Genomic DNA, 20,474 nt, shown 5'->3' on the forward strand with positions numbered 1-20,474 from the left:
AGCGCTGGCTTACTGGCTGTTCACAGACACGTGCATGCGCATTGGTTAGATCTGGATTCCGATTGGCGAATGCCTGTGCCTTACTGGTTGTTAGATGTTTTGAATGTGGCTCCTGCACATGCCGTGCCCTGGGATAGCTGCAGAGAAGATTGGGAAATGCCGATTCCAGCTGGGTAGCGGTGCGCCCAGCATACACACGATTATTTTAAAAGAGGAGAACAGGGTGTTGGAAAACAGCACCTCCGCCACAGGGAGCTGTTTGAGAGGGGAAATGGATCGGCTGGGGGACAGAACAGCGGAGGAAGGAGCGGCCTAGATCCTGCAATGAGCTCAGGAAGAGGCGATGGGTGAGCAAGAAAGCCTAGGGGAGGCGAATTGAGAACCGGTGAGTTGGGAATCAGGATCCAGGGGACAAGAGGGTGAGAAAAACATCCCTCGTTCATAAATACTTACTGAGTTCAGCCTGCCAGGAACGAGGGCTCACGCTGGGCGCTGGGAACACAGATGAAAAAAACCACGGACTTCTCTTCAAAGAACGCGGGGTCCTGTAGGGGCGGCAGACACGGATGGGATAATGACAACACAGCGGGGTGCTTGCCGTAATGGAGGTTAAATGGGCATCCTGGGAGCACCGAGGCGAGGACTGTCTCAGCCAGGACATTTTTGGTTGCAAGAAGCAGAGTCTCATTCAGATTTCCTCGGGGAAAGGGGGGTTTATCGGAAAGATAAACTCGCACAGAAACCCAGGTGTCAGGAATTGAGGCCAAGACAGTCCCCCCCACCCCCCCACCCCCGTTCCCTCGCTTGCCACTCCGGAAGGCTGTCCAGTTCCTTTCTTACCGCCACTTACCCAGGACTCTGCTTCCTCCCATAAATTCTCTCCTCCTGTCCACCACCCATCCCTCCAAATGTTACAGCTCACGTCCTCCCAAGAGAGGAATTCCATTGGCCCAAATCAGCCTTCCAAACTGGACTACGAAAGTCTTAGCTCAGCCTGTGGCGACAGGGAGGTTTCCGGGAGGAGGAGATATGTGAGCTGAGACCTGAAGGATGAATTGCTCACTCACTCACTCATTCATTCACTCACTCATTCACTGAAAAGCCCTTTACATAGTCTGCTATGTGCCAAGCACTGCTTTAGGCACAGGGTATGTGGAGCTGAACAAGGCCCCTGCTTTCACAGAGCTGACAGCCTCACAGGGGACAACAAAGAAAAGGAAGAAGAAAACACCAGCAGGTGATCACTCCTCAGATGAAAATCAAACCAGTGGGATGTGATAAGAAATGGCTAGGGTGGCCCTAACCGGTTTGGCTCAGTGGCTAGAGCATCGGCCTGCGGACTGAAAGGTCTCAGGTTCGATTCCGGTCAAGGGCACTAAGTACCTTGGTTGCGGGCACATCCCCAGTAGGGGGTGTGCAGGAGGCAGCTGATCGATGTTTCTCTCTCATCAATGTTTCTAGCTCTCTATCCCTCTCCCTTCCTCTCTGTAAAAAAATTAATAAAATATATTTTTTTAAAAAGAAATGGCTAGGGTGCTAGGTTAGGTGAGGTCCTCAGGAAAGGTCTTTCTGAGTAGGAGAAATATGGAGATTAAAACAAAATAAAGAGCCCTAGCTGGTTTGGCTCAGCGGATAGAGCGTCCACCCGAGGACTGAGGGGTCCTGGGTTCGATTCCAGCCAAGGGCACATACCTAGGTTGTAGGCCTGGGTCGGGAGGCACGTCACGTGCAGGAGGCAGCCAATCACTGTGTCTCTCACATCGATGTTTCTCTCTCTGTCTCTCCCCTTCCCTCTCTCTAAAAATCAATGGAACACTCTCTTCGGGTGAGGATTGATAATAATAAATAATAAATAAATAAAGAGAAGGAGCCAACTACTGGCAGGTCTGAGTGAAAAGAAGGGAGGGGACACAGCAGGTGCAAAGGCCCTGGGGCTGGAATTGCCTGCTTGCAAGCCTGAAAGGCCAGCATAAAAAAGAAAAAAATATTTTTTTAAAAAATTTTAATTTGAGAGAGAAAAATATGGCCAGTGTGGCTGGAGCTTAATGGGTGGAGGGCTATGACTAGGGGACAGAGAAACACAATGGGCTCAGCTCATTTAAGGCTGTTAGGCCAGGTCAAGGGGTTTGGGCTTGATTCTAAAAGCAGTTGGGAGTTCACCAGAAAGAGGGAGTATTCCAGGCAGGGGAACAGCACTGGGCAAAGGCCCGGAGGGGAGAAAAACTTGGCCAGATTGGTGGTACACAAGAGCTCAGGGTAGATGAAGGCCGGAGAATTAGGGTTCGGGGCTGATGAGGCTGTGGAGGTAGATGGGGCCACAAGGACCTTGAACACCAGGTTGAGTCTTGGACATTGGGAGTCTTGGACATGGGGCACTAGGGAGCCACGGGTGGGTTATGAGCAAGGGAGAGATGGGGTCAATTTTGGGCATAAGAAGACCCCTTTGGGCCCTATCCGGTTTGGCTCAGTGGATAGAGCATTGGCCTGCGGACTGAAGGGTCCCAGGTTCGATTCTGGTCAAGGGCATGTACCTTGGTTGTGGGCACATCCCCAGTAGGGGGTGTGCAGGAGGCAGCTGATCGATGTTTCTCTCTCATCGATGTTTCTAACTCTCTATCCCTCCCCTTCCTCTCTGTAAAAAATCAATAAAAATATATTTAAAAAAAAAAGAAGACCCCTTTGGGGCAGAGTGGGGAACAGACTGAAGGAATGAGATTGGAGGCTGGAGGCCAGGCAAGAGGCTGGGGCAGGGCTTCAGGATGGCTATGAGGATGGAGAGGAGGGCATGGGACAGAGAGATCCCAGGGGCAGGAAGGATGGGGCTTGGGGGCCGATGGCCTGGGCAGAGGAAAGGGGACCAGCTGATGATCTGGCCCAGTGACCAGGGCAATGTGACAGACCTTCAGAGTGCAGGGTGTCATTGCATAGTGAAGAAATGTGGGGTCCATGATCTAGCTGGTTTGGCTCAGTGGATAGAGCGTCAGCCTGCAGACTGAAGGGTCCTGGGTTCGATTCTGGTCAGGGGCACATGCCTGGGTTGTGGGTTCGATCCCCAGTGTGGGGTGTACAGGAGGCAGCCAATTAATGATTCCCTCTCATCATTGATGTTTCTATCTCTCTCTCCCTCTCCCTTCCTCTCTGAAATCAATAAAAATATTTTTAAAAAAAGAGATATGTGGGGTCCAGAGACCCTCGGGGGCTTCTTCCCAGAGGAAGGACATTTGAGCTGGGTCTTGAAGACGAAAGGATTGGTCAGGATGAGAAGGGACAGAATAAATGTTTTCCACGCAGAGAGCACAGCACTTGCGAAGGCCTAGAGACAGGAAACCGCTTGACATGTTTGGGGACACTCAGTGTTAGTGGAACGCAAAGTGGGTTTGGGGTAGAAATAGTTGTTTTTTTACAATATATTTTTTATTGATTTCAGAGAGGAAGGGAGAGAGAGATGGAAACATCAGTGATGAGAGAGAATCATTGATCGGCTGCCTCCTGCACACCCCAAACTGGGGATGGAGCCCGAAACCCGGGCATGTGCCCTGACCGGGAATTGAACCGTGACCTCCTGGTTCATAGGTCAACGCTCAACCACTGAGCAACACCGGCTGGGCGAAAGAGTTTGAGGATGGGAAGCAGTCAGAGATGGCAGGGGCCGGACCACTCAGGGTGTCCACCGCCCCAAACCCAGGCTGAGGCTCTAGGACCTTGTGTGTGGGCGCTGGGCAGCGAGGAGAGAGTGCCCGGCAGAAAAGAGGCTTATGGGAGTTTTCAACATCTTGGAGGAGATTCCACGTGGGAGCTGGGGCTGGTCAGCAGAAAGGGGCCTTCTGTTTTCAGCCTCCGTGGTCCCGTCCAGGTGCCACAGGTACCCCCCCTCTCTCCCGGGCAGGTACTTCATGAACATTACCTGGGACAACCGGGATTACTCCTTCAACGAGGAAGGCTTCCTGGTGAACCCCTCCCTGGTGGTCATCTCCCTCACCAAGGACAGGACCTGGGAGGTGGTGAGTTCCCGCCCTGCCCTCCGGCTGGGAGAGGCCTGGACTGCTGGGTCCGGGGCAAGAACGGGGAGCCCGGACCCACAGGGAGGAGGGAGATGGGGCCCAGACTCCTGGATCTGAGTGAGAAGGAGCTGGGAGCCTGGGCCACGAAGGCCAGGACATTCTGGGAAGCTCCCCCCCTCCCCCCCGGAGGAAGCCTGAATCCCCATCTCTCGGCCAAGGTGGGCACCTGGGAGCAGCAGGCCCTGCGCCTCAAGTACCCGCTGTGGTCCCGCTACGGCCGCTTCCTGCAGCCGGTGGATGACACGCAGCACCTCACGGTGGCCACGCTGGAGGAGAGGCCCTTTGTCATCGTGGAGCCCGCCGACCCCATCAGCGGCACTTGCATCCGAGACTCCGTACCCTGCCGGAGCCAGCTCAACCGCACCCACAGGTGACAGCCGGGCCCAGGAGGTCCCGCTTCACTAGCTTCCTCCTGCCCTGCCCGTGTGGGCTCAGTGGTTAGAGCGTCACCCAGTGGACTGGAAGGTCCCGGGTTCGATTCCGGTCAAGGGCACGTATCTGGGTTGCAGGCTCCACCCCCGGCTCTGGTCGGGGCACGTGCAGGAGGCAACCAATCGATGTGTTTCTCTTACATCGACGTTTCTCTCTGTCTTTCCTTCTCTCTTCCACTCTCTCTAAAAATCAATGGAAAAAATATCCTCGGGTGAGGATTAACAGAAAATAAATGGAAATATACATGGGAAAGTACCCTCAGATCGGAGGATTAACAACAACAAGTCCTCCTCCCTGGAAGCCCAGGGGTCCTGACCCAGCCCCTCCTTTCTTGGCACCCAGGACCCTCACCGCCCTCCAGCTCGGTGACCTTGGACAAGTCCCGTCACTCCTTTGAGCCTCAGTTTACCCAGAAAGCGCTAACCTTAGTTTTAGCTGCTGCCTGCCCCTCCCTGCGTTACGACGAGCGGTCCCCAGTGTCCCCAACCCTGCTGTCCCCCGCAGCCCTCCGCCGGACGCCCCCCGCCCGGAAAAGCGGTGTTGCAAGGGCTTCTGCATCGACATTCTGAAGCGGCTGGCGCAGACCATCGGCTTCAGCTACGACCTCTACCTGGTCACCAACGGCAAGCACGGCAAGAAGATCGACGGCGTCTGGAACGGCATGATCGGGGAGGTGAGGCGCCTGCACCGGGCGGGGGTGCCAGGACCGGAGCGAGGAGGGGCCCGAGGGGGCGGGGCCACGGGGGGAGGACTCTGGGGCTGAGGGTCTGGACTAAACCAAGGGAACCCCTGGCTCTGAGGGGCGGGGCCACCAAAAGGACCCGCCTTGACGGGGGCGGGGCCAAGAGAAGGTGCCGGGGCAGGGGCGGGGCTTGGAAGGTGGGCCTCCTAGAAGGGGCGGGGCCTGGAGGATGGAGCCCAAAACCCAGCTGCAGGAGCAGGATGAGGTCAGTTCCCAGGCTCTCACCTCCACCGTCCCTGCCCTACTCTGCGTCCCCCTCCCCCACCCACCCACCCACCCACCCTCCCAGCCTCTCTCTTGCGCTGTCACTGGTCTCCTCCCGGGGCCGGTACTGCCTGCCTCCCGCGTCTATCTGCCCGAGCCAGCCGGGCGCCCTCACCCGCTCCTCGGCCCTCACCCCAGGTGTTCTACCAGCGCGCGGACATGGCCATCGGCTCCCTCACCATAAACGAGGAGCGCTCCGAGATCGTGGACTTCTCCGTCCCCTTCGTGGAGACGGGCATCAGCGTGATGGTGGCGCGCAGCAACGGCACCGTGTCCCCCTCGGCCTTCCTCGGTGAGCCGGGGCCCTGGGCGCCAGGCTGGGGCAGCTGTGTGCCCGGTCCCATCTGGTATTGCCGGGACTCCGCCAAGTGGCTTCACTTCTGAGCCTCAGTTTCCTAATCTGGAATATGGGAGAAGTCATTTCCACTACCAGAAGGCAGCTTCGGGAGCCTTCTCTCACACAGCCTCTGCAAGGCCCTGGGCCTGGTTTTGTAGTCATGATTCTGTATTTTTCAAAAATATATTTTTATTGATTTCAGAGAGGAAGGAAGAGGGAGAGAGAGAAACATCAATGATGAGAGGAAATCATTGGCTGCCTCCTGCACGCCCCCTATTGGGGATGGAGCCCACAACTGGGGCATGTGCCCTGACCGGGAATCAAACCATGACCTCCTGGTTCATAGGCCATTGTTCAACCAGTGAGCCACGCCGGCCAGGCGGTATTCTTTTTTCTTACAGAGAACCCTCCAAATTGTATGAGCTTCAGGCCCCACAAAACCCAAGTCTCCCCAGTATATATATATGAGATGAGGAAGAGATTAGCATGGTACCAGCACAGGATCAGTGCTCAATTCACCCACCAGACAGTGTTTGTTTTTTTGTTTGTTTGTTTTGTTTTTAAATATATTTTATTGCTTTTTCACAGACAGGAAGGGAGAGGGATAGAGAGTTAGAAACATCGATGAGAGAGAAACATCCATCAGCCCCTCTTGCACACCCCCCACTGGGGATGTGCCCGCAACCAAGGTACATGCCCTTGACCGGAATCGAACCTGGGACCCTTCAGTCCGCAGGCCGACGCTCTATCCACTGAGCCACACCGGTCAGGGTCAGACAGTGTTTTTTGGGCACCTAGTGTGTGCCAGGCTCTGAGCTGCACACAGATCCCACCTCAAAGAGCTCTTGGCCTCCTGGGGGAGACAAAATACATTCTTAAAGGGACCCAGGGGCAAAATCACTGAAGATGGTGACCAATACTACAGGAAATTACGTTGGGGGTCGGGGAGAGAAGGAAAGGAGTGGTATTGGTGCTGCGGTGGTTGGGCAGGCAGGCCCCTTTACGGACGCGACTCGGTCCTGTGTAGATCTGCCTGGAAAAGCGTTGTAGGCAGAGGGAACAGCAAGGACGAAGGCGGCGATGTGCATGAAGTAATTGTGAAATAGCGGGGGCCTGTGTGACTGGAGGCACAGAGCGAGTGGAGGGGTGGCCGGTGGGCCTTGGTAGGAAGACTGGGTGTCCCCCTTACTGAAACGGCAAGGGTTTTAACCGCAGGCGGTGGGAGAAAGATGGCCGCGAGGGTGAGACAAGGAGGCAGTGTGAGAGGTGATAGGAAGCTGACACCCCGGTGAGCTGGGCTTTGCGCTGGATTGGAACAGGATAGAGAGCTCATTTACTCAGCTTGGGGAAATAGACGGAAAAGTCTTGTCATTTCCCGCTCGCTGTCTGCGTCTGAGCAAAGCTCCTGGCGGGGGAGACAGCTTCCTTTGTGTTTTGCTTTTGGTTCTTTCCCCAGCGATGTCTCTGGTGGCTTCGTCTTGGCACCGAGGTCTCTGCAGGGCATCTTGAGATGCACCGCGTGGGCCCCGCTTTCAGCAGGGGAGTGACAGGGTCATAGGCATGACCCACCCGGCGGCCCAGTGGAGATGACAGGCACGTCCCCAGATGCTGCAGGGACAGTCCAGGGTGGTGACTCTGCGGTGACAGGGGCAGTCCTGGCCGCTTGCACTTGGCGCAGGGAGATCAAAGCAGCCAGTACTCATCTCAGGGGAAGGGCTGATTGTCAGCGAACCCCCAGAGGCCGCGTGAGGAGGGGGCACAGGAAGTCTGTCTGACGGACACATCAGGATGGGAGGGGAGCTGTGGAGACCGGGGCAGAGAGGGTGTGGCTAACTGTGAGGTCTTGGTGGGTAAAGCAATGGGTTCTTGAGTGATCCGGCTGGAGACGAGGGAGGGAGCAAGGCTGAGAGTGGGGCTTTGTCCTGGGGTGCTAGGGAGCCACGGAGGACTGTGAGCTGGGGAGAGGTCAGGTCACCTCTCAGTGTAGAAAGAGCTTCAAGGGCCATGGAAAGGGGGGACAGGCTTGAAGGGAGAGACTGGGGAGATGGTCCAGGAGAGGGGGCAAGGCCTGGTCCAGGAGTGGGGACAGGAGGATGGGGGTGGGGGCTGATAGGCTGTGGCTGGGGAGGGAGAGAACGGGAGAGAGAGAGGATGTAAATAGGGGGTTGGTTTGTGACCGAATGGATGGTGGGAATCCCAGGGTGGGGAACCTGGGAGTTGGTGCCGGGGTGTGGGGCATGAATGGCCTGGGGGGATGGCCAGGGGAGATGGAGACTCGGGTTGGGGCTCAGGAATCATACTTAGAAGACGCTTTCTATCTGGTGCTTGGGACCACAGGAATGGTTGAGGTGGCTGTCTGTGAGAGAGACTGGCTCTCAGGGGCCTGTGTGGACAGCGAGGCTGTTCCTGAGATGGGAAACTTGGGAAGGGGACGGGGTAGGACAGGGTCAAATCTGGGCTGCACCTTGGTCACATGTCTGTGGTCCCCCAATCTTTTGCTTGGACACATGTCTGTGGTTCCCCAATGAGCCATGACCACTCATCCCCTTGTCCCCAGAGCCCTACAGCCCGGCCGTGTGGGTGATGATGTTCGTCATGTGCCTCACCGTGGTCGCTGTCACTGTTTTCATCTTCGAGTACCTCAGTCCTGTCGGTTACAACCGCAGCCTGGCTACCGGCAAGCGTGAGTCCCCTTCCTCCATCACCCTCCCTCAGAGCACCTGGACCACAGAGAGAACTACATTTCCCAGGAGGCATTGGGGTAGAGCTATGGCCCCTTGAGGTGGCAGAGCCTCAGGGGCCACTGGGAATTGTAGTTCTTTCTGCTCCCTCATTGAGCAGAAGGAATTTGGGGTCCATGTCCCCGCTCCTGGCCCCCTGCAGGCCCTGGTGGCTCAACCTTCACCATTGGAAAATCCATCTGGCTGCTCTGGGCCCTGGTGTTCAATAACTCAGTGCCTGTGGAGAACCCCCGGGGTACCACCAGCAAAATCATGGTGCTGGTGTGGGCCTTCTTCGCCGTCATCTTCCTCGCCAGCTACACAGCGAACCTGGCCGCCTTCATGATCCAGGAGGAGTACGTGGACACCGTGTCTGGGCTCAGTGACCGAAAGGTGTGTGTGTTTGGGGAGAGGGGGTTGGCTGGGGTTGGAGGTCACAGGCCTTGTCACGTGGGTGGGCAGAGGAGGATTCCTGGGGGTCTCCTCCCAGAAAGAGTTCCAAAATTGTAGAGATCTGGAGCCCACAATGAACTATTTAAGTATTCCCAGGGGAAGAGTGTTGCCAAATGTTCCAGGGGCAGCAGTGCCAAATAGACCACGGTTCCTCTCAAACTGTGATGAAGAACTAATTCTTGAAATTTCTAATCCAGTGGAGACCCATGCTTTTATGAAATACAGTCGAAATGAATTACTAGAAAAGTAAAATTTAAAATGGAGACATGAAAAATTAAATTGCTTTAAATGCTGACTCTCGATTTCTGTACTTGTCTCATCGGGGGTCACTTAAAAAATAATAATACAAGCCTGTTCCCCCTTTCCATGGCCCTTCGGTACTTGCTCCATCAGGACCTCTTAGAAGGTTGAGAAATCCATTCAATGGACGGCCACAAGCAATTTGTTTAATGCAATTGAATAGAATAGAAAATACGTTTGACTGCATCTTATGAAATAAGGATGAGCATGGCTTTATGAAACGTTTGTCTAGTCACATATGCACTCGACATTGAACCAGCACACACCTGTCTGGCTACGTCTGTTGTTCAAATCGGTTACTATTTCTGAAGAGGTTGGTAAATAACAACTGCCCCGGCTCCCCTCCTCCCCGTGCCAGCCCCTGCCCCTGGGACCTCCCACGGACCCCGCAAGTTAAGGGTTCATGCCTGGCATATCAGGGGCCTCTGGGACCCTTCTTGAAACTCTGTAGCCAGTGTCTTTTTTGACTGGACCATGACCAGGCCATGCTGGGTGTTAACTATTTTAATACTACTGATTATGTGTATATGTAATTCGTGTATCTATAATTCGTGCATGAGTGGGGTCCCTAGGCCTGGCCAGGGATCAGGGCCGTTCGGGGCCTTCCAGCTGCCGGCCGGGGCCTGCCAGCCAGGGGGAGGGACCGTGGGAGGTTGGCCAGCCACAAAGAGGGGCCAGGGAAGGTTGGCCAGCTGCGGGAGGTTGGCTGTGGGAACGCACTGACCACCAGGGGGAAGCTTCTGCATTGAGCATCTGCCCCCTGGTGGTCAGTGTGTGTCATAGCAACCGGTCATTCTGGTTGTTCTGGCATTCCAGTCGCTTAGGCTTTTATATATAGGTATAGGTATAGGTATAGGTATAGGTATAGGTATAGGTATAGGTATATACCTGCAAATGTATAGATATCTGTGGATGAGCAGTAGTGTTTTCTACCATAGGCCACTGTGAGCAAGTTTGAGGAACACTTTTGCACTGGGGTGTCCCCTAGCTGGAATGGACATCTGGATGGAGTACATCCTCACCCCGATGGCCCCAAGGGGGCGCCCTAGTAACTCTCCATTCTGCCCTAGTTCCAGCGGCCCCAGGAGCAGTACCCGCCCCTGAAGTTTGGGACGGTGCCCAACGGGTCCACGGAGAAGAACATCCGCAGCAACTACCCCGACATGCACAGCTACATGGTGCGCTATAACCAGCCCCGCGTGGAGGAGGCGCTCACGCATCTCAAGGCAGGGTCAGCGCAGACTGGAGCGGGAGGGGGCGGGGTGGGGCCGGGCGCCCTGCGGATGCTCAGAGATGGTGAGGGAGGGGTGAGGGGTGATTTATTGGCATTAGAGGTCAATGCGGGGTGGGTCAGCCTGAAGGGCAGAGGTCACTGAGAGTGGGCGTGGACTCCCAGAAATAGGGTCCTTGTGATGGTTTTAGGGATCCAGTTCAAATCCTGGATGTGTCTCTTCTTGGCTGTGTGTCCTTGGGCAAGTCACTCAACCTCTCTGAGCCTCAGTTTCCTCCCCTGTAAAATGGAGATAACAGGAGGACCTACCTCATAAGGTTGTTATAAGAACTACTATAGTTATTATTATTAGTTAACATATTATTTTGTTATTATTGTTAGTTAATCAATGCAAAACAGAGCAGTGCCTGGCATGCTGTAGGTGTTTGCTGCTATCATCATCATCATCATCATCATCATCAGAACTAAACTCAATGGAATGAATATTTGTATTATTATTTTTTAAATTTATTTAACATCAGTTTTCCCCCAAAATAGGGATAATGTTAAGTTCTGGCCCCAGAGTACAGTCCAAGCTGAGCACAGTAACTCTCTCCCTGTCCCTCCTTTATTTAGTCACTCAGCATGCATTTGCTTTCTTAGCCCCTATTCTATACCAGGCAGTGGACAATTAGACCACAGTTCCTGCCCACTAGGAGCTTAGGGTCTAGAAGTAGGAAATGGACTATAAATATGCAAGCAGAAAAATCAGCAAGATTATTTTAGAAAGTCATGGTAAGCTAGAGCATGACTGAGCTGAGATATATTCACCAGAGTGTTCAGGGTGGGCCTCTCGGAGGAGGTGACTGGATAAGAGAGAGTCCTGAGGAAGTGGGGGAGCTAGCCCCGTGGACTTATGAAGGTGAGCCTTGCATGCTGAGGGAACAGGGTGTTTCAAGGGGCTGAGCCGGGAGTGGCCTCGGCTTATTGGAGGATCAGTAAAAGGCTAACGTGGCTGAATTATGGAGAGCTGAGGCCAGAGGGTAGATGAGAGGAAGACGTGGGGTGTGACCCCTGAGTCAGAGGTCATGGTTGTGTTTTATTCAAAGGGCAGTGAGAAGCCACGGGGAGGGGGGCTTTGAGTAGAAGAGAGGTGTGATTTGATCTGTCTGCAAATGCCCCCTCTGGCTGCCATGTGGAGAATGGATGGAGGGGGGCATCAGTGGGCCCAGCTATCATGTCCTGTAGAGCAGCGGTCGCCAACCTTTCGGACCTCACGGACCACCAGTTGGCCGCTGCTTTAGAGCACCTTTCCCCAAGGCCCATCCTCTGCTCAGCATCCAGGAGCCACTCCTAACCAGATCCTATTGACTCCTGTTTTGATTAGAATTGTTGGGCTGCAAGATAAGAAACCCGATCAATTTGGTCTCTGTAAAATGAATGGGTTTGCATAAGGATACAGAAGCGTCTCTTAGCACTAGTTGCAGAAAGTGAAGCCTGGCCGGCGTGGCTCCGTGGTTTAGTGTCCACCTATGAACCAGGAGGTCACAGTTCGATTCCCAGTCAGGCACATGCCCCATCCCCAGGGAAGGGCGTGCAGGAGGCAACAGGTCAGTGATTCTCTCTCATCATTGATGTGTCTATCTCTCTCTCCCTCTCCCTTCCTCTGAAATCAATAAAATATTAAAAAAAAAAAAAAAAAAAAAAAGGAAAGGAAAGCTAGGCTTTGAATGAATGTGAAAGTCATTCATTCATTTTAAAAATATTGCCGAAACCGGTTTGGCTCAGTGGATAGAGCGTCGGCCTGTGGACTCAAGGGTCCCAGGTTCGATTCCGGTCAAGGGCATGTACCTTGGTTGCGGGCACATCCCCAGTAGGGGGTGTGCAAGAGGCAGCTGATCGATGTTTCTCTCTCATCGATGTTTCTAACTCTCTATCCCTCTCTCTTCCTCTCTGTAAAAAATCAATAAAATATATTAAAAAAATATTTAAGATTACCAGGCACAGTTCTGCATTGGATAATGGTAGTCAACAAAATAGTTGAATTTCTTGGATCTGTTAGGAATGCTTAAATAGACAGAGGTGTTTTGTGTTTTTTTGTGTGTGTGGGTATTTTTGTGTGTGTTTTTTTTTTGTTTTGTTTTTATCTCTCACAAGAAGCCCAGGGCTTGTGTGATAGCTCAGAGATACCATCAACAATCCGAACTTTGTTACGTCAACCTGGGAGACAGACCTTCATGCTCATTTTGTTTGCCTCGTGATCACAATATGGCTGCTGCCTCTCTGAAGCATATCTTGGTTCCCGGCAAGAAGGAGGAGGAAGAGTAAAAGAGTGGAGGATTTTCTCCTGGCAAGATTTTGCCTTTTTATTGGGAAAAGTATGCTTTTCGCAGGGACTTCTGGCTATTTCTCAGAATTCATCAGATGCCTACTCGTAGCTGCAAGGGAGGCTGGCAAATTATGTTGGCCTTCCAGCCTCTGTTGCGGAAAATGGCAAAGAAAGAGGTTGTAAATAGAGGTTATGGTAGCCAAGCCATTAGCCAGGGTCATGCCCTCATGCAATTTGTATTTTGCCACCCAGCAGCTTCTCTCTGGTATCTTGTCCTCTCTTGCAATTTCGGGGGGAGGGGGGTCACATGGCCCCTTGTCTCCCATCTCTGTGCTTTCCCTGCAAGGCTCCCCCTTTCTGATACTGTGAACATCAGCACTTTCTTATCAGCCACCTCATTTTTCTCTCATCTCCTGTGACTCCTGTTTTCTCTGCCCAACTTCAACCCCTTCAGCGGGTTGCCACGTTCTCCTTGGCCCTCTCCCTTGAAGCACTGTTAGCACGGGCTGCTTTTGTAACAGGTTTTTCTTCTTTAATCACGACGTTGGGTAGGCCCACGGCTAACATTGGCAGGGCCGGCCCGAGAGTACACACGCAGGCTCATATTCTGTGAGTCGAACTATTTAAACTTTATAAATCAAGCTAGCAAACCATCCAACTTGTTGGATCCTCCTACCTTGACAAACAAAAAGGCTAGTAAGCTCAAGTTGGGGATTCTCAGCGTTCCATGGCAGAACCTGACTCCTTGTCTTCCTGCCCAAATCTGTCTGCTTGCCTTTTCCAGCTCCTCAAGGCAGCCTGGGGCAGCCTCGGGGCCCTGGGTCACTCCCTCGGCCTGTGGCATTGACTCACCTTCCCTGACTGACCTTTCCCCTCCCTCTTATAAGGACCCCGAGATTCTAGCGGGCCCACCTGCATAATCCAGGCTCGCCTCTGCATCCCAAGACCCTTAATTTAATCACATCTGCATCCTCCTTCAAAATGTAACATAACACATTCACAGGGTCCGGGCGTTAGGGTGTGGATATCTTTGGGGGGGCTATTATCCTACCTACCACAGAGATTCCTAGAGATTCCGGGTGGGCACAACCCCTTGGCCCCTGGGACTCCGGCAGGGGGCGGTGAAGAGAAGAGTTCTCAAACACATGGGCCCCAGAGCAGCACTGCCTTGCTGGCGGCCTAGGCTGCATATCGAGTTTGGAGAATCATGAGCAGGGGTGTTAGGACACAGCACAGAACAGGAAAAATAGTTGTTGTTTTTATTTATTTATGTGTGTGTTTGTTTTTTGGTGAATCCTCACCTGAGGATATTTTTTTCCATGGATTTTAGGGAGAGAGTGGAAGGGAGAGGGAAAGAGAGAAACATCCATGTGAGAGAGATACATCGATGGGTTGCCTCCTGCACACGCCCCGACCAGGGCCTTGGCCGGGGAGGAGCCTACAACCGAGGCTCCTTGATGGGAATTGAACTCGGGACCCTTCAGTCCACAGGCTGATGCTCTATCCACTGAGCCACACTGGCTGGGGCAAATAGTTGTTTTTAAATTGTGCATTGATTCCTCCTTCTCTCTAGGGACCAGTTTCCATATCTTTCCTTATAATGCCGGGATTCTGGTGCCCCGCCTCCCCCCCCCCCCCCCCCTATAGCGAGTGAGTTCCTAACAGTTTCCTGGGGTCCTTAACAGCACTGGTTTTAAAAACAGATGGTGCCCTGACTGGTTTGGCTCAGTGGATAGAGCGTCAGCCTGTGAACTGAAGGGTCCCAGGTTCGATTCCGGTCAAGGGCATGTACCTTGGTTGCAGCACATACCCAGTAGGGGGTGTGCAGGAGGCAGCTGATGGATGTTTCTCTCTCATTGATGTTTCTAACTCTCTATCCCTCTCCCTTCCTCTCTGTAAAAAAATAAAATATATTTTTAAAAAACACACCAAAAACAGATGGTCCTGGTTGGAATGGGAGGTAACCCCTTACTTGCTGTGGGGCAAGTTAATTCAGTCCCTGAGCCTTCATGTTCCCCTCCGTAATATGGGTCTACAATCCCACTGGGTCACCACGCGGCCCTGGAGCAAGGAGCCTCAGAAGCCACGGTCCCTGCCTCTCTTCTCCGTCTCTTCCTCTCCGGGGCCGCTCGCTCTCATCTCGGTCTCTCTGCACATATCGGCTCTTGGCTTCCGCTGAGCCCACGAATTCCGTATGGACCCCAGTTCCCCTGCAGCCTTTTAGCTCCAAGGTCCAATCTGAGCGGATGCACGCCTGTGCTCAATTTCACATCCCGCTACAGAGAATCCGATTGGTCCAGCTGGGAGTCAGGTGTCCATGCCAGGGCCAATCAGCGGCGGTCAGGGTGAGACCCGGTCACGTGGTTCTCGGGCTGCCACTTCCCTGCTCCCTGCGGGTTCTCAAAGGTGCCCCGGGAGCCTGCAGTGGCCTCTTGCCTTTGCTTCACCGGTGGCTCCTCAGTCCCCCCCCCCGCCCCCCCCCCCCCCCCCCCCCCCCGTCTGGACGACACCCAACACTTGCTTATGGGTAAAAATAATGTGAAAGATCTCTCCCCTCCCCACCCCTTATTGATTCATTGCTGATGGTTCGATGCATTTCCTCTGGCAGTTTTTTTCTAGAGCAGAACTGGGGAACTACAGATTTAATTAAAATTTTCCTAGGATCCACAGTAAAAGAAACAGGCAATATTAATTTTAAGTATGCGTTTTACTTACCCCAGGATCTCCAATATGGTACCATTTCTATATATCTACACTAATAAAAGAGTAAGATGCAAATTGACTGTACCTTTGTGACACCCACCAGCCAATCAGGAGTTAGTATGCAAATTAACCCAACAAAGATGATGGGTTAATTTGCATACACAGACGCCAAGTGCCCAAGCTGCTCTGGGCCTCTGGGCAGCGTGGGAAGGCGGAAAGGCGGCTCCAGGTGGAGCGAAAAGGTGGCTCGGGCTGGAGCGAAGGCAGTGTCAGCAGCCAGGGGAAGGAAGGCCCATTCTTGCACGAATCTTCGTGCATCGGGCCTCTTGTAATGTAAATATTAATGGATTTTCTTTCCCTTCCTCTATCTTCTTCTTCCTTTTTCTTTCTTTCTTTTTTTAATGTTTTCATTGATTTTTAGAGAGAGAAGAAGGGAGAGTGGAAGAGAGAAACATCGATGGGAAGAGAAACATCAATTGGCTGCCTACTGGTGATCCCGAAACCTGGGCATGTGCCCTGACAGGAAATAGAACCAGGGGAATCTTGGTTCATGGGTCGATGCTCAACCACTGAGCCACACCAGCCAGGCTTCCCCCCCCATATCCTTCCCCCTCCTCTTTCTCTTACTTGTACGTCTTCCCCTGCTTCCCCATCTCCATCCCTTCCTTTGCTTGCCTGACCCCCAGGTGTCATCTAAGTTTCCCTGACCTTAGGATCTAAAAAACATTGGCTCCACCCCTCCCACCCACTCCCCCGCAAAGAATTCTGCAGATGCCTGGCCTTTCCAGGGTCACCCTGGCTTCAAGCTCCTTTTTGCCGGATTTAATTCACTTTCTGAACCATCTCACTGGCCCAAGTGTGTCTGCCCAGCTCCAGAGCCTTTAGCCAGGATGGAGCCCACCCCTCCCTGCATCCCCACCACAGCCCGCTGACGCCAGGCCCGCGCACGGAGACTGGGGTGGGAAGGGCTTCGGCGCCAGCACTGACCAGTAGACGTGCAATGCCAGCTGCTTGTGGGTCTGCATTAGTTAGTAGCCACAGAAAAGGCATCAAGAGAAGCAGATGAAATCAGTTTGAATAATATACTTTCACTTAACCCGGTTGTTCGAAATATTATTGTGACATGTAATCAGGAAAAAAATAGTTGAGACCTTTGACGTATTCTCCCCACATGAAATCTTTGCAGTCCGGCCTGCGTTTTATACCCACACACGTCTCAGTTCAGACTTGCCACGTTTTAGGTGCTCATAACAGCCACGGTGGCGTGTCGCTACCGCAAGGGGCAGCCCAGGTGTACAGCATCCAAATGCAAAAAGTTTCGCCCAGCTGGCATGGCTCAGTGGTTGAGCGTCAACCTATGAACCAGGAGGTCATGGTTTGATTCCCCATCAGCGCACATGCCTGGGTTTCGGCTCCATCCCCAGTGTGGGGCATGCAGGAGGCAGCCGATCAATGATTCTCTCTCATCATTGATGTTTCTATCTCTCTCTCCCTCTCCCTTCCTCTCTGAAATCAGTAAAAATATTTTTAAAAATAAAGCAATTGCAAAAAGTTTCATAATGAACATAAAACATAAAAGAGCTCTGGCCACACACCCCACCCCTCTCCCTGGACTTTTCCACTTCCTTACTCACCCCCAGATTCCTCCCCAGCCATCCAGCTGACTCATTTCTCCCCTCTCCCCCTTCTTCCGTTTGGTCCTCCTCAGCCCTCCCTCCAGGAAGGCCCCTGGGATTTCCAGATCCTGGCCCTCTCTGCAGCAAAGCAGGGCGGCTCTTCTAGGCTCCGCCCACCCACGCCTACTTCATGGCACAAAGTGCCTTCCGGTCCAGGGAGGCAAGGGGAACTTCCTCTTTTACTTCTGCAGGCAGCCCTCACTTCCCCAGTCCATTGTGTCCTTACTTTCAGAGAATGAGAATCCAGACTGGCGTGTGGGAGGGGGAATCCCATATCCCGAATCTACTTGGTTCCTGACTTTGGGAGAGCAGTTAACTGTGTGACCAGCAAAGGAGACCAACCCCGCCTTAAAAAAAAAAAAAAAAAAAAAAGGAATTCAAATTTATCCTGTCCTTGAGTTCAGAGAACAGGGGAATCCCTGTACTATTTTTTTTCCATCCAAATGTCAGCCCCAACCCCAGCCCTTAGTGAGTAAAAATAGCTTGAGACTTCATCATGAATCTTTTTATATTTTACTAGAGGCCTGGTGCACAGATTCGTGCACCTGTGGGGTCCCTTGGCCTGGCCTGTGGGGATCGGGCTGAAACCAGCTCTCTGACATCCCCCAAGGGGTCCCGGATTGCGGGAGGGCGGTTCTCAGGTGACGCACCCTGGAATCAGGCTCCCTCCTCTCTGGTTTTGGGTGCATCACCCTAGAACCGCACCTGCCAAGCCACTGCAGCCTCCACAGCTCCTGCATTGAGCATCTGCCCCCTGGTGGTCAGTGCGCATCATAGCTACCGGTTGGCCGGTCAAACGGTCGGCTGGTCACTTAGGCTTTTAAATATATAGATCTTTCTTTTAAAATATGTTTTTATTTATTTGAGAGAGAGAGAGAGAGAGAGGAAGGGGGGGGAGAGAGATCGAGCCCATAATCCTGGCATGTGCCCTGACCATGTGCCCCAGCTGGGAATTGAATCGGCGACCTCTCGGTGCATGAGCTGATGTTCAATCAACTGAGCCACACTGGCCAGGGCATATTTTGTCTTTTCTTATTGAGATATAACATGCAAATCTGAAGTGTGAAACTCATTGATTGTCTATACACGCATCATACCTCCGTGGGGCCACCTAGATTAAGGCATGGAAGATGTCAAAGTCCCCAGAAAGCTCCCCTCTGGGCCTCCAGTCACCATAGAGTCACAGTGTAAACTGGTTTTGCCTGGATTTGAATATTGATCCCACAAACAGAGTCCAACAGTGTGTACAGCAGCCTTGTGTCTGGCTTGTATTTTTGTGTGTTTTTTAAATATATTTTATTGATTGATTTTTTTTTTTACAGAGAGGAAGGGAGAGGGATAGAGAGTTAGAAACATCGATGAGAGAGAAACATCGATCAGCTGCCTCCTGCACATCGCCTAATAAGGATGTGCCTGCAACCAAGGTACATGCCCTTGACCGGAATCGAACCTGGGACCCTTCAGTCTGCAGGCTGACGCTCTATCCACTGAGCCAAACCGGTTAGGGCTGTGTCCGGCTTGTTTTGCCCCACGTTACCGCCGGGTTGTTTGTCCGTGGCTGTATCCCACTGCGCTCAGAATTCTCCCGTCCTACTGTTGGTGGGCTTTGGGGTTGTCTCCAGTGCTTGGCCACGATGAATGTTCTACTACCAGCGTTTTCGTACAAGTCTTTGGAGGACGTACGTGTTCCTTTCTCTTGGGTAAATTCCCACGGGTGGAACTGCTGGGTCATAGGGCGAGGGATGCTTAGCTTCAAAAGATCCTGCCGAGCATTTTCCGAAACGGTCGTACCCATGTCCACTCATCAGCCGTGCGGGAAAGTGCCGCTTGTCCCGGACCCTGGCCAAGGCTTGTCTCAGCCCAAACCTTTTAAATTTACAGCAGCATTGCCTGTCACGTGAGCTCAGTATCTGTTGGCTCGGGCTCCTGCGGCAGCAATGCCTTGTCTCGCCGTGTGGAGGCTGCAGTCCCCCTGGCTCCTTCGGAGGCTGGGAGGGGGCGACGTGTTTCCGGCTTCTCTCCACGGCCTGTAGGCGCCGGTCCTCCCCCTGTGTCCTCACAACGTCTCCCGTCCGTGTGTGTCTCTATGTCCCGACTTCTGCCAGGCCTGTTGGATGAGGGCCCACCGCAATGACCTCATTCCACTTGAGCCACATTTGGAGGCACTGGGGTAGGACTTCAGTATCTGAGTGCAGCCCGGCCGGCGTGGCTCGGTGGTTGAGCATCAACCTGTGAACCAGGAAGTCACGTTTTGGGTTCAATTCCCGGTCAGGGCACATGCCCAGGTTGGTGTGCAGGAGGCAGCCGGTCCATGATTCTCTCTCATCATTTCTATCTCTCTCTCCCTCTCCCTTTCTCTCTGAAATCAATAAACATATATTTAAATAAATAAATAAATAAATATATATATATATATATATATATATATATATATATATATATATGAATGTTGAAGGACACAATTCAACCTGTATTTATAGGTGAATATTATTATTATTCCCATTTTATAGATGGGGAAACCGAGGCGCAGCCCGAGCCCCATAGCTGCTGAGTGGCAGAGCTGGGACTTGGTCATCGGCCATCCGACTCTCAGCCCAGCGTCTCAGCCTCTCCAATACGTTGCCTCCCGGGCAGTGAGACCCAGAAGCCTCGTGGATTCACAAGGGGTACCCCTGCGTGTTGCGCTGTCGCCTCTGCAGATTTCTTGCTTCTGCTGCATCCTATTTCTCTCCAGTGTTCCTTTTTACATTTTTTCTTCTAATTTTTAGTTCTATTTTTTTGTTATTATTAATCCTCACCCGAGGATATTTTTTTCCCCATTGATTTTTAGAGTATGAAAGGGATGGAAGGAAGGAGAGAGAAAGGGGGGTGAGAGAGACACATCAATTGGTTGCCTCCCGCACTCACCCCCACCCCGCCAGGGATCGAACCTGCAACCCTTCTGCAGGGGCTGATGCTCTAACCACTGAGCACACCAGCCAGGGCTTTTCATTCTATTTGTTTTAATATATTTTTATTGATTTCAGAGAGGAAGGGAGAGGGATAGAGAGATAGAAACATCAATGATAAGAGAGAATCACTGACCGGCTGCCTCCTGCACACCCCCCACTGGGGATCGAGCCCGCAACCCAGGCATGTGCCCTTGGCTGGAATCAAACCTGGGACCCTTCAGTCCGAAGGCGGACGCTCCATCCACTGAGCCAAACCGGCTAGGGCTTGGTTCTATTTTTTTTTTAAATATATCTTT

At 52.6% G+C, this 20,474-nt stretch overlaps 1 protein-coding gene across 1 annotated transcript in view; it reads left to right on the plus strand.

The window, feature by feature from the left end:
* Positions 1 to 20,474, plus strand: part of GRIN2D (glutamate ionotropic receptor NMDA type subunit 2D) — a gene marked incomplete at its 5' end in the record, with an annotated part of 38,978 nt that overhangs the window by 5,743 nt on the left and 12,761 nt on the right. The window contains 7 exons of the mRNA XM_079800759.1: positions 3,887 to 4,001; positions 4,220 to 4,431; positions 4,998 to 5,166; positions 5,638 to 5,791; positions 8,394 to 8,519; positions 8,720 to 8,949; positions 10,380 to 10,540. Of these exons, the coding sequence (XP_079656885.1) occupies positions 3,887 to 4,001; positions 4,220 to 4,431; positions 4,998 to 5,166; positions 5,638 to 5,791; positions 8,394 to 8,519; positions 8,720 to 8,949; positions 10,380 to 10,540 (1,167 nt within the window). The remainder of the gene's footprint in view (positions 1 to 3,886; positions 4,002 to 4,219; positions 4,432 to 4,997; positions 5,167 to 5,637; positions 5,792 to 8,393; positions 8,520 to 8,719; positions 8,950 to 10,379; positions 10,541 to 20,474) is intronic.

This window comes from Cnephaeus nilssonii (genome assembly GCF_951640355.1).
Source record: "Cnephaeus nilssonii genome assembly, chromosome: 20".
NCBI lineage: Eukaryota > Metazoa > Chordata > Mammalia > Chiroptera > Vespertilionidae > Cnephaeus > Cnephaeus nilssonii.